At 54.0% G+C, this 13,448-nt stretch overlaps 5 protein-coding genes across 5 annotated transcripts; 3 read left to right on the forward strand and 2 right to left on the reverse strand.

Annotated features, from left to right (window-relative positions):
* Positions 1–78: 78 nt before the first annotated feature.
* Positions 79–3,282, reverse strand: AYL99_05659 (hypothetical protein; the record flags this gene model as incomplete). The annotated part of the gene is made up of 1 exon (XM_018837171.1): positions 79–3,282. The coding sequence occupies one exon, from the start codon at positions 3,280–3,282 to the stop codon at positions 79–81; it is 3,204 nt and encodes a 1,067-aa protein (XP_018694024.1).
* Positions 3,283–3,980: 698 nt separating this feature from the next.
* Positions 3,981–5,700, forward strand: AYL99_05660 (hypothetical protein; the record flags this gene model as incomplete). Its single annotated transcript, XM_018837172.1, has 2 exons — positions 3,981–4,084; positions 4,155–5,700. 2 exons carry the CDS (start codon positions 3,981–3,983, stop codon positions 5,698–5,700), a joined length of 1,650 nt encoding a protein of 549 aa, XP_018694025.1.
* Positions 5,701–5,730: 30 nt separating this feature from the next.
* On the reverse strand, positions 5,731–7,164 carry AYL99_05661 (hypothetical protein; the record flags this gene model as incomplete). Its single annotated transcript, XM_018837173.1, has 5 exons — positions 5,731–6,035; positions 6,101–6,395; positions 6,453–6,571; positions 6,635–6,947; positions 7,000–7,164. The coding sequence occupies 5 exons, from the start codon at positions 7,162–7,164 to the stop codon at positions 5,731–5,733; spliced, it is 1,197 nt and encodes a 398-aa protein (XP_018694026.1).
* A 489-nt stretch (positions 7,165–7,653) lies between these two features.
* On the forward strand, positions 7,654–9,496 carry AYL99_05662 (hypothetical protein; the record flags this gene model as incomplete). The annotated part of the gene is made up of 5 exons (XM_018837174.1): positions 7,654–7,789; positions 7,857–7,972; positions 8,031–8,229; positions 8,283–9,057; positions 9,127–9,496. 5 exons carry the CDS (start codon positions 7,654–7,656, stop codon positions 9,494–9,496), a joined length of 1,596 nt encoding a protein of 531 aa, XP_018694027.1.
* Positions 9,497–10,788: 1,292 nt separating this feature from the next.
* Positions 10,789–12,576, forward strand: AYL99_05663 (hypothetical protein; the record flags this gene model as incomplete). Its single annotated transcript, XM_018837175.1, has 1 exon — positions 10,789–12,576. The coding sequence occupies one exon, from the start codon at positions 10,789–10,791 to the stop codon at positions 12,574–12,576; it is 1,788 nt and encodes a 595-aa protein (XP_018694028.1).
* Positions 12,577–13,448: the final 872 nt, after the last annotated feature.

The raw sequence follows: 13,448 nt of genomic DNA on the forward strand, positions 1-13,448 counted from the left end.
AGCAGAACATCTAGCAGACTCTTAAGAGAAAAAAGGGACCATTGTGAATACATCTACCTGTTGATCCCGTATTCTTTCTCAATATCCACCTGGTGAGTTCGAGAAATAATCCCCCGTAACCGGGCTCAGTCTCACCGGCGACGGGCTCGAGCTTCCCTCGGAGCTTGCCTCCACATCTTTATTCCTGGACCGGGGGATCTGCAACGTCGCCGCGCCAGATACTGTGCGATGTGGCTCCAGAAGTGTCGGCTTGTTCCTGAACCCGACGCCGACGATGACCCTCCTCAGCGCGTCTCCCCTCGGATCGATGCCCATCATGAACCTGGCGAGTTCGGCGCACAGCTCGAAGTCTCCCTTTTGACGCGCGAGTTTCATCAGGCGGATAACGTAGCCTTCGAATTTGCGGGCGTCGTACGACTCGGACTCGTCGTTGCCTTCCTCCAGCCCCTGCAGCACGATGAGGTAGCCTCCGGCGGTCTTGAGGTCCTCGAGTTCGAGGGCTTGTTCGAACAAGGTGAGAGGGGGTGGGAGGTGGGCGAACAGCGTGCGCCAGGACGATAGCTCTGTCTTGCGGATGCATTGCACCACGGTCGACAGGTACGTTGTCGGTGGGAGGACGAGTTGGAGGAATGAGAGGACAGCTGGCAGGGGCCCTTGTGCCTCATCTTCCTCCTTGTCCTTCACCTTCGGTTTCCGATCAACTTCATCATCGAGGACGTTGTGGAGCAGGATTTCCAGCGCATGGGGAAAGTATGAGAGGTTCTGGTACTGGTTCGCCAGACCGAATGCGGCGGCGGTGTCGTTTGCTTCACAGAGTTGGTGGCGAAGGATATAGGGGAGGAAAAGCTGTGTGCGGATGCTGGATCGGAATTGTGCAAAGTTGACGTCTCGTCGTTGCAGAAGCTCGGATTCAATGCCCAACACAACACCTTTGGTGAGGAGGATAGATAAGGGGTAGAAATCGATGGACATAGATAGGACTGGTGAGGTGGTGAGATCTCCTGCAGCGTGGTGGAACAGGTCACGCACGTCAGGCCAGAGACGAAGTTCATCACCGCTGAATGTCCAGAGAGAGTCTCGTAGTGAGTAGTTTTGCTGGCTTCGCAGGGTGAAGGCCGAACCAGGCGAAGGTGTGGGTGGCGCCGATTCATCCGGGCCAGTGCTGAAGTTGAAGTATATCTGATCACGCATGAGGATGTAGTACTCGACATGCTGGGCAATGACGCGCATGTCGTATTTGAGCTCGTCCTTTTCGTTCCGAGATGCTTGCAACAGTACCAACTTGTCGTCGACGAGGAAAAGGACGGATGCGAATTCCACATCTCTAGAGGGATCTCCGTTTCGAAGCTGCGAATCCGGCACGACCCAGCTGACGGATCGAACTCGACTTGGGGCACGCACGATGCCATGAAAAGCGATTTGGCCCACTTGCACAAGCTGTGCACCTCTGTCGGTGATGTTGAGGATATAGTGGTAGAGGATATTCTCGTAGGTATAGACCAGTAGAGAGTCTTCTCCTGAGGGGCCCACAAACACGATGGGCATCGAGAATGCTTCGTTGTGCAATGGGAAACGACCCAGCTCGAGCTCCCGCGAGTACAGTCGCAAGTCGTAGCCATTAGTATTCTCAGTTGCAACGGCAAGGACATGGTTGAACCAGCACATTCCTCCACGGACTGCGAACGAACTTTCTACCGACAAGTCGGAGAAGGTCTTCCACCTTCCACTCTGAAGACTGTAGTGGGCCAAGCCGCGGCGACCGGCAATCGCAACATATCTCCCATCCTGTGACACGACACACGACTTGATAGGCCATTGATTGTGAAGATAAACATGCGGGTATTCGGCATGATGCCAAAGGGATGCCTCATTCGATATAGAGGTCAAGTCGGGCAGCTCATGACCACGATAGACTGATAGCTCGGTAGGGGTCTGGAGAAGAGCTCGAACGAGATTTGCGCAGGAGAAACAGCCCATCGCCGCGCTCCGCGACATTTCTAACTTCCAAATCCGGTTTTCAGCTGGTGTGGTGAGGAGAATTTCACCGCCAGCACCGATCCAAGTCGCTCGCTGGACAGCGAGGAGCCATTTCTCAGCATTGGATTCAGCGTGCGTCAGGTTTTGGTGGAAGGTTGAAGCGCCCTCCTTTCCAAACACCGACCAGGTACACCAACCGTGTTCGTAACCGACAAAGAGACAGTAGCCGTCAGGAGACCATATAAGACATGTAATAGCGCCTCTGAATGATGGCGAAGTAGAGGCCCTGAAAGTGTGAGACAACGGGATATTCCCAGCGTAGTCTTTTGCAGAGTAGCAGATGATTTCTCCCCCCGAGGTAGCAACAGCGATGAGTGAGAACCGGGCATTGATACTCGCGAATGTTGCGCTGGAGGCTGGTGATTCAGGCTTGTGAAAGCAGTAGCCGTCAAACAATCTGGTCACCTGGGCCGTGGACCCCCTTGAGGACGGAATAGAGTCATCTGAAGATGGCGCTCGTGTCAGTTGGGGTTTGATCCGCTGCACGGCATACGCATGGCCATCCTGTGACAGCCAGACTGAAAGGTTCATGGCTCTGTCGTGGATCATGGTTGATATGCTTGATTTTTGGGTGACCCAGTCCATCCTGTTGAGCAGTTGGGCCACCGCATTAGAGCCATCCTTCTGAAGGTCCCACCTGATGCACTGCACGGCCGGAGGTTTGGTGGTTGCCACAATCATTTCCGAGTCAAGAGCGTTGATTGAATTGATCCCAGCATCGATCTTGATGGCTCTTCGGAAACGGAGTAGAACCTCTGGGACTCCAGCGGTCTCGTCGGTCCCAAAACTTCGCATGACATTTTGTCGTTTTGCCTGACTATACCCATACTGTTGTTGCAGAACCCGGGCCGTCTGGTCGCTCTCCACAGAGTATAGCATCAAATAGCCCCCCGCTGTGCGAATGACCAGAGTGCTTCCATCGGGTTTGAACGCGACCCCGAGATTCTTCCCATAAGTTTCTAGCGACTTTGATGAACGAGAGAGCGAGGCAAGGACAACCAAGGGTCGTGTTGACCACAGATCCAATTGAAAGGGGCTGATCGTCGCAAAGAGATGGTCATGCCGTGCAGCTTGAAGGTCGACTATAGCATTAGAGTCATTGTCGGTGGGATTGTCCTTCTCCACCTCGTCTTCGATTGAGCGCTCTTCGTGGCTGGCCTCTTCTGCATCTTCGGGTTGGCGGGTAGTTACAGCGCCGGGTCCATGGTATGCGAAGATCTGCGGCACGCTGCATGGCCAATACATACTTTAACGAATCAATGGCTACCCACATATCTGTCGAATGTCATCTTTCTCCGTACTGCGACCACAACTGGCCCGGTCCTTGCCAGAGCAATGAAGGTGTCCTAGGTGTCCTCGGTGTCCTCGGTGTCCTCTAGATTGGGCCGATCTGATGCCAAGAGAGTAAAATGTACTAGTCCATAGTGGGAGGACAGTGATGCCGCCCTGTGCTCAGAAGGACGAGACCGAGATGAAATCGCTGTTTCTCGACTGTTGTTCAAGCTCTGAATAGCTTCTGAGATCGCCTCTGGACTGCTTACTCTGACATGTCTAGTGAGCCTCAAAGCTCAACGGCTCTTCTACGCAGTGGTGCCCCGAAAAGGCGTCCCCCGGTTTCGGGATAATAGGTTGGCGTGTCTCGCCACAGCCCGGCCGCCGCTTTAAATAGCTGCCATGAGAACCTCGGTGGCTTGAGCATTGGATTTGCTCTTAACCTCCTCGACATCTCTCTATCGATTGCTCAAGCATCTCGATGTTCACCACGTTCACCAGCCACGAATCTCCTGCGTCGCAAAGCCGTGCTGCTACGCCGCCCACGGGGAGAGCTTGCGACTCATGTCGTAGGCTGAAAGTCAGGGTAGGTACTCGGTACTCCATCCCCCGTCGATCTCTATGTCGAAAAAAAGTCCTGAGGATAGCGTCACTTAGTGTCGAAATGCGAAATGGAGACCAGGTCCATTGTCCCAGAGAGCATATTCTTGCGGGCAGTGTTTCAGGGCGGGCCTAAAATGCACTTACGACGAGAAGCCTGGAAAACGTGGCCGACGTAGGAAGGGGTAAGCGTAACGGTAAACGAGTACCCACCAGACTTTTTGGATCTGACCATCCACGTACAGATACGTTCCTGAGAGCGCTCTCCCATACTCTGAAAACCTGCTTGATTTGAACTCTCCATCCTCTCAAGGGCCAGGACCGTCGCCCGCGGAAACGAGTGGAAATCCTGCGGAGCTGGAGTTGGGCAGCCTTTCGACCCACGACATTCTACCTAACGCAGATTGCGAAAAATTTGGAGTTCATGGCCAGAGCCTTCCGTATGGACTGCAAATTTCTGACACTGATACGGTTCTAGCAAACAGCGGCCAATGCTTATTGGCGGATGAAATGCTCCAAGGTGACGAACTCTCAAGGGGAGACGAAATCTGGAATGCGCTGGACGAGTTTTTTGACACAATGTATGTTGTGTTCCCTATTCTGTCATACGCCAGCCTCGCTTCACGTCTTATCATCGAACCAGCATGGCGCGATATCCCTGAATTCCGCACACTACTTCTGTCAATTCAGACTGTGAACGCCGCAAGCCAATTCCGCATGGCTCCAGGCAACACGGCGCGTCTTTCAGAGCTCATCTCCCAGGTGGAGAGGTCACGCTTGGATTACAACTTTGCGGACCCAGCCTCGCTCGACAGCGTGATTGTCTCTTTATTTCTATTCACCGCCTATAATGTCCTCGAAAAACACAACCGTGCCTTTCTGTATCTCGATGAAGCTCTCTCTCTCCTGGAGATGGTGGAGCCTGTCGACGAAGAAGAGCAGCAGAGAAAGATCCAGATTGAGCAAGTTCTCTTTAACACAGAGGCAGCAACTCTGGCAATCTATGCGAACAAGGGCAGGCGACGACGGGCGCGGAGACCACGGGTAATTGCGGACATACCGCCAATGGCGTCCGCATTTGGTGCCATTGATGAACCCGGTAGAGTTGCCATGCACTTATTGAGGCGCCTCACTGAGATACATCTTGCCGACAATGCAGAAGCATTTGAGGAAATCGACATCGAGTCTGAAACTGACATGGCAACGCTGTTTGGCGCGGTGTTCAAGCGCCATCGGTACTCTCGCATACAAGCAGCTGATGTGGTCGTTACCCGACAATGGCAGCTCTCAACAAAGCTTGTCGCCAATCTCAGAAAAGGCCTCGGAATGTCACCCAGACTACAGAAATCAATCGAACTCCTGGGTCTCGCAGCGATGTCCTGGATCTGCTTGTTGGGAGAGGGCGAACTACGAATCGTGGGCCTGGGAAAGCTATCCGGCCTTGCACAGAATATCTACATGCTAGCAGGAAGAGGCCAGTATCAGTACATTCTAGGTGGTCTCGCGGGCGCTGTCATCAAGGAGGATCACGAGAAAATCTTCGCTCCTCAACTTGCAGAGGTAGTCATGCCTTTGATCTCGACGGTACCTCCACCACTCAGTGCACGGCCGCACTACGAATATCAGAGCCTGACGCCTCAGACACGGACGGCGTTGCAAATTGGGTCTGCGGACGGTGGCATCTTGGAGTCTAGCAGCGATCTCTGGACATCCTCGACACAGGATGGTGTGGAGGAGACATATGATTGCAATCCACCAGACCTCATTGATCGATTCATTGATCTCTCTTGAACCGACCTAACACGAAGATTTCTATCTATTCTACTTCGAATCAACGTCCGCACAGCCGAACGCTGCCATAAAGATGTCTCTTTGGTTCTCAAGCCACTTCTTTGTCACCGTGGCGTTCATTGGAAAAGTGAAGCCATGGGGAACACCAGGTAAGATTTCTTCGGTGACCTCTGTGCCAAATGAGCGAAGAAGCTGGGCGTACGCCAGACCTTGAGGCATCAAATAATCGCAGGCGGCAACTGTGACGTGGGTCTTGGGGTGTTGTGGGATGGCTTTGGCCATCAGAGGAGATACAAGAGGATCGTATATATCGGTCGAGTCGCCAACATAGAGGTCTTACGATAGGACAGTCAGATGGTCGAATCTCTCTGGCACAGCCTGCAATAGGTGTACAACATACCATATAATTTCTCGAACTCCTTCACCACCGGCTCCGGAGCCGGTGGCACGTCTGCGACTTCCTCTTCGATGCTACTGCTTTCGAAAGGACGTTGTTTGTTGAATGCTTCTTGTGCCTTTGGGTGTGCAGTCACAGGGACCACGAGGCTCACCAACCGCAGACTGGGATATCCCGTCACTGGACGCTCTTGGGTGTATCTAATGCTGACAGCAGCCGCAAGATTTCCGCCTGCTGAAGCACCCCATAGTGCGATGCGCGAGGTATCGATTTGGTATCTTTCAGCGTTCCGGATCGCCTTCATGCATTGTCATCAGCGTTCAAAGAACCTTGGCTAGGTAAGAGAAGCACATACCCATACAATCGCTTCGTTACAGTCGTCTAAAGGGGCTGGAAATGGGTTCTCGGGAGCAAGTCTATAATCGACGCCCAAAACGACAGCACCCAGCTCAGACGAGAACAATTTCGATATGACTGTTGTTGCAGTCAGTTTCAGCCGTCAATTAGTGGTAAGTTGCGGATGTAGCCGCTACCGACCTTCGTCGCCAGAAGGTTTGCCATGGATCCAGCCGCCGCCATGGAGCATGAGTATTGCAGGTCTCAGCTGCTTCGAAGACTTCTCGGGCTGATATACCCGTATGACAAACGTGTCCCGGCCTCCGTCTGAGCACTGCACGAACACCTCGCTGATGTCGATCTTGGCTTCAGGTTGTCGACGTTGAATGTCACATCTGGCTCTGTGTTCAGCGAGAGGTCCTTTCAAGAAGACATTGTCGATCCAGTAACGCATAGCCTGGACATCGGTGCCTCCTGGAATTGTGGTGGGATCGACGGGCAGCTTTGCCAACTCCTAAATCCAGTCACTATGTTGCTTTTGCTGTTGGCCATGGGGGGTCGCCCACCTGTAAGAAATTGAAGTCTGGGGCTTGGAGTTTGTTTACAGGGTTCGGGTTCATGCCCTGCATCCGACAGAGCAGCTCCAGATCTGGTGACACTACAACATCCTCCCCGGGAACGGCAGACGGTGGCTGGACACCAGCTGTCCCGGTAACTGAAACTGCGGTCATTTTTTTCGATCGGCTCTTGTTGTGAAAGAACCGGTCGAGCGGGAAATCGCCAGCTCTTTCATTCCCATCATCATAACTGGCGGTCCAGAGTGCTGATCCTCGGTAGGTGGACAGGACGGATCTATTTGATCTGTTTGGGGAATTCCGTTTCTGGACAAATTCTCCAAGGGGTTTAGTGAGTTGCACGTTTTGTCAGCGCTTGGATTTTTTACAAGGCTGTACACCATTTTCGAGTCGTCTCGTGCACATCATCTATTGGGAATTGGTCCAGATTTCTTCGCCCCATTTGGACTTTGCCCTTGCCCTGGCTGCAATGAATTTCCCCATGGGGAGGGAGTGGATAGTCGTGGTCCGACATCGAGATTTCCGCCACCCCAGGCTGAGGGCCTGTGGGGTTCACGCTATATAAAATACAGGGTTCCGTCCCAGACAGCGGTCGAACAATTCTTCCACATCCTGCCACTACCAATCAATCTTATGCCCGAAGCAATGGGTTTGTTCACGGCCAAACACGAGGTGACAGCTCACCAGGAGAATGTCTCCGAAGTCAACGAGGATGCTGCCACCGTCGATCGCAATGTTCATCATCCTGAGGGCTGGTTGAACTGGAGAGTTATCGTGTACAGTGAGTTCTATCTTATGCTGCCCAAGCTCATCTGGCCGAGGAAACTATCTAACGTGGATTTGTCCAGTGATAATCGTTGGCCTTTCGATGGGTCTCTACGGCTATGACAACAACTTTGTGGCCCCTCTCTTGTCCTTGCCTTTGTTCATTCAGAAGTATCAAGGATCAGGGATTGCTTTCACGGTAGGTGGTGGTTTGTTAGTATTTCACAACAGGGCTAACGAGGATGCGTTGACTCTAGGCCCGGAACCTTGATGTGCTGGTCACCGTCCCTCTCGTGGGCGCGGCTATGGGAACCTTTGTGGCATCTCCCGCGATGAAGCGCTTCGGGCGGAAGAAGACCTTTATCGGGGCCTACTTCCTGCTCTGCACTCCCGGCTCATTCTTACAGCTATTTGCCCCCAATATTGGTGCCATGACGGTGGGAAGATTCTGGAATTGTGAGTGCTGACGTTGCTGCCTCACCCATAAAATGGTCTCACTGATGTTTCAGATGTTGGAATAAGTATTCTGACAACTACGGCGCCGCTGTACCTTGCGGAACTTGTCCCAGCCCACGTGCGTGGTCGCGCGGTTGGCTTTTGCATTGCCGGAGTCGGCGCGATAGCGATCATTGCGACGACTGTCGTGTGGGCGAGTGAGAAGATCAACGACGAGCGGCAGTACAAAATTCCCTTGGCCGTCCAAGCAGCCTGCCCCGTCACCTTTGGCCTTCTGACGATGCTCTGCCCCGAGTCACCACTCTGGTATGTCCAGCACGGCAAGATGGAGGACGCACGGCGCGTGCTTATGGCCATCCGCAACAAGAAGTCAGAAATCGTCGACGCAGAAATATCCATTTACCGGGTCTCCATTGCCGAAGAGACCGAGATGCGCAAGCAAACCAGGTTCTGGGACATCTTGAATCGAGCCAACCTCAAGCGCACCATCACCGCGGGAACTCTGCTCAGCTCAAGCCAAGTGGGTGGCCAGATCTTGATCGGGACTTATTCGACCGTCATCCTCGTGCAGAGCGGCGTCGGAAACCCTTTCCAGATCACCATCATCATCACCTGCCTGCAATTTCTGGGGACTATCATCGGACCTACCCTCGTGGACAAGGCCGGACGCAGGCCCGTCGCGCTCGTTGGCTTCTCGGTCCTCTTCGCGCTCGACATGGTGGCTGGGAGCCTGGCAGCAGCGGGACTGAAGACGAACAGCGAGAGGTTGGGTCTCGCGTCGGTCTTCATCATCTTTGCCTTTGCCAACGCCGTGTCTTTCCAGTCCCTGTAGGTCAAGCCATTCTATCTCAAAGTCCACATTCTCTTTCAGAGTCTATGCTGACACTCCGCGTTCAGGGCCTTTGTTCTCCCCACGGAAATCGCCACGCCAGCCCTCCGAGAGCCTACGGTGGCGTGGTCCATGTTCTGGTCGTACGTGACGGCCGTGATCACGACCTTCGCCGTTCCTCAGCTCACGTCGGCCGACGCGGCCAATCTCGGTGCCAAGGCCGCCTACATCTTCGCCGGCTGCGTCTTGATCACGGTCATCTGGGCGTACTTTTACATCCCGGAGACCGCGGCGCGCACAGTGGTCGAAGTCGACGAGATGTACGCACTCAACTTGCCGATGCGGAAATGGAGACACTACCAGTGCCAGTCCCTCCACGTTACGGCGGAGATCGTGGAGCAGAAAAACGCCACGGTGGACCAAGAGGGAGCTGTCTAGACGAATGGTCCTGAGAAGCTCGTCGAGTGGGAGGATCCTCGAGGCCCATTCTTGGGTTCGAAGTTGGTGCTCGGTCTCGAGTCAACCTCAATCGCACGAGAGATCCATTCCCGATGGCTACAAATCCACAGGAGACCGACTTCAACGTGGCCTCCTGGGCGCTATCGATGGTGCAGTGGCTTGGAGATACTGGGCAAGCAACACAGTATCCTGACGCAGAGTGATGTATATACAGTAGATAGTTACTAGCTAGTATGGTATCTCAAACTCCACATAATACATATTCTCCATGCTAAAATGGGTTCTCAAACAACGTCCTATAATAACAAGTGAGAAGTGTCCCACAGAGGAGGAAGGATATTTCCGTCATGGCTGCCCCCGCCAATACGGGGTGCAAAGTCAGTGGCTGCTCATCGTTCATCTACGGTGCTGTGTCTGTCTACATACACCACCCACCCACAGAACGAAACGGCTGTTTTCTCGTCTTCTTGTCTTGAACCTACCTGTCCAGTGAATTAAGGCATATTATCTATATGTACCTCACCCCGTAGATGCCATCGTTGAAATTCCACACACTATTTGTTAGTGCTCCCGAATTCCATCCAGCTATCTGGTCAAGCAGGGGAGAAGATGCCAAGCAACAAGGCATGGGACGCAACAGACCACGATGCTGCTAAGATCATGAGATCAGTTTGTCTCAGACATCTGCGTAATAGGCCGGCCCGCCCCCTTCCTTTCTATTTCGCTTCCAAGCCCACGCACCTGGAGAAAAGGAAAACAAAACCACTATCCTTAACCAGTAAAGACCTGGAAGTTGGGAATGGGGAGAGGGGAGAGAGGCTGTATTTGATGAAAGGCACTCCCTATCTTGACCTTTGACGACACTGTGGATGGATCGTTGCGATGGCGGAGAGTACATACCTCGTTGTGCCCGGTCATCTCTCTCACATCGCCTGCAAACGCCCACATCTTCATGTATTATGACACACCCCGCACCTTGGGCTTCCCGATCTGTGTCGAGCAACCAATAATAGGACCGAATGCATCCAAGACGGACCTTTGTGTGTTTTGCTGAGTCACGGTACCGTATCCCTCATCTGGGCTGGATCTATTCGTACCATTATCATCACAGGGTCTTTGGAGGTTAGTTAGCGAGGCCAGACTTCGTATCGTCCTACCTGCCCCTCAAAAGCGTGGTTCACCAATATCCATCTGCCCTTTTCCTTCGTCTTTAGAGGGTCGTGTGTTCGTGAGATCGAAACCGTCTCCTTCAGCACATCTCCAAAGTCAAGATGCCCATAATCGACAAAGACGTGCCCCCGGTCATCTCGATCCCGTCGGCCACGCTGCGCAAGTTCTCGGGATCTCGCGTCGACCCCTACACCCGCTACGTAGCCTATCGGCTATTCAGGGACTTGAACATATCCGTCCAGGGCCAGCGAAACATCAACAATGCGCTCAGTAACCTCCCCGTCCACGTCTCCGTCGCCCCGGGTGAGAAGCTGTCCTTCGGCTGGGGTCTGTCAAACGTCATTCGTGACCAGGCCGTCCACGAGGGATCCTACGAGCACCTGGCCATGATGATTGCGTTGGGAGAAAGCTTCCATGAACCGTACGGAGCCAGAGTGCTCATGGCCATGGCCAACGCGGCAGCTGGGCCCGAGGATGTGACGCCCCATTTCAATCAGTGGCAGGCCGCTCTGCACGGCTGCAACGGCATCTTCGCTACGTCGGATTTCGGTCTGCTGGTCGAGGACTATCTCCAAATCGACCCCTATCCCATCGTCTACCCAATGATGCAGGTCAAGAGCATCGACACCGTCTTCCCACCTAGCATGATTGCCCAAGCACTGCAGGCGTTGATGTGCGTCACAAAGGGAGAAGCGAAGCACGTTACGCTCATCGGCAGCGCCATCATATCGTGGTTCGCAGCCATCGCCGAGTGGCTGTGCGACCTGCGAATCGTCGTCTATCAGAAGGATGGGAAAGAACTCCGCGTCACTCACCCAGATCAAGAGCCACAGCTGACGCTGGTGTTTGTCCCAGAGGCGGGCATTAAAGCATCATTCGAAGCATGGAAGCCTGCGGGCCCTGCCGTCGAGGAGTTGTCTCTGATCGACCGGACCTACTCTGCGACTCTCCATACGACACGCTTTGGCGGTCGGGTGGCATGGCAGTCACTGCTACCCCGAGTTTTTGGCAAGAGTTTTCACCACCTGGACCACGACCAGTCCAAGGCCTTCGGAACCATGATCGGCAGTGCGGCACGGATGTTCGAGGGTCTGGCGCATGGCAAGGGACACGAGGAGCACGGGCAACTGGTGTCGGTCCAAAACCAGAGCAATACCGCGTCGTACGGCGCCGGTCTCATTGAAACCATCACGAACTGGCTCCCCGAATTGCGCAGATTCCAGGGCCGCATGGAGCGCTCGTTGAAGCTCTCTCACGAGGATGCCTCAGCCTCGTACGTGGAGAACCTCACCAAAATCAGGAAGGCCTGCCACTGCGGCATTTGCACATCCAAGGACGAGGTGACCCAAGAAAAGGAGGGCCTCCCACCAGATCACGGATACTGTCTCGCGGTCTTGGTTGAGACGGTGATCTCGCTGGGTTTGACTCTTGCCCGGATGGCGGTGTCGGCCCATTTGTATCCCACCCGATCAGGCATCTACAGCTTCTACCAGAGCCAGGTGGCCAGGAGAATGGAGGCGCGGGGCTCGCACTGGACGATACATTTCCAACTCGTGTATGGCAACGTGTGGAACGCCCCTGATGCCGTGCGGCTGCAAAGCTCGGTGCAGATATTCGCCGGCTCGCGACCCCAGAAGAACCTCCCCGAGAACCTGGTGGCGCTCTCCCACGAGGGATGTTGCGCGTATTTCATGGATCTGGAACGGCGAATGAAGTCTTCGTCAGATTGCCCCCAGGTCAGGCTGATCCGGGTGGTTCCTGGGGGAATCAACGTGGCCGAGAAGGTGTTCGACAGGGCGTGCATGGGACCCGTGGAGGACGCTAACCAAGACGATCCATGGGAGGAAATCACATATGAGCATCTCCCGGAACCTCTCTTCCTCAAATGAGGCCTGACTTCGCCGAACAAGAAAAAGCCCACCTTGGGAGAGTTTTCAGCTACTTGGAACAGGCATACACAGCCTTGGGCATCACAGGATCGGATGTGGCTGTTGTTGGGCAGGCGAGTCTTGCTCAACGACTTCACCGGGCGGATCAATGGAATATTGTCTGGTTGTTCTTTTTGTTTTTGCCTGCGTCTCAAGTTTGTTGGAAAAAGGACGAAAGGGGCGGCGCCATCAGCGGTCGGAGGATAATCTCGGGTCAAGCGGTGGGGAGGGTGTGTTGGATGTATGGTTGAGCAGCCACTGAAACATTGGGCGCGAGAGAGGCACGGAGATGGTTCGGGGGATGAGTTTCGAAGTTGTGGTCGAGGGCTGAGATCATGTGGTGGTACGATCGATGGATCTGGTGTTTTTGCACTCGTATTACGCTGTACTCATGATTGTAATGCGCCGTCTCTGGAATCCGGATTGAGGAAAATCCATGGCGTCTATGCACGGCATACCGGCAATGACTTGCGTAAGAACGATGTAACAGAACAAATGACGATCCCGTCGTTCGGCTGCCGAGCGATCACTCTCTCTTAGCTCCCTGTGTCCAGAGCTGGTCACTGAACAGGCCAACCAAACAAGCGCAGGCGACGCAACCCGCCCCTCCTAGTAGCGAGTTAGGCGTAGTGGCCTCATATCCGGACGAGTCCGACGGCGGGGAGCATCGAGGCGAAAAGGCCCAATGACGAAACACCAGAACACAACTGGGCTTCCTCCCGGCGGCGGCATCAAGCTCCAGTTACTTGCCTTTTCGACCTCACGAGACGCGGATTGTCGCTGTCGTCGTCTTCGTCGTTGTCGCTTGCCCATTGAGAAAAATCCCGCGAGCC

This window comes from Fonsecaea erecta, assembly GCF_001651985.1.
Source record: "Fonsecaea erecta strain CBS 125763 chromosome Unknown Scaff4, whole genome shotgun sequence".
Taxonomy (NCBI): Eukaryota; Fungi; Ascomycota; class Eurotiomycetes; order Chaetothyriales; family Herpotrichiellaceae; genus Fonsecaea; species Fonsecaea erecta.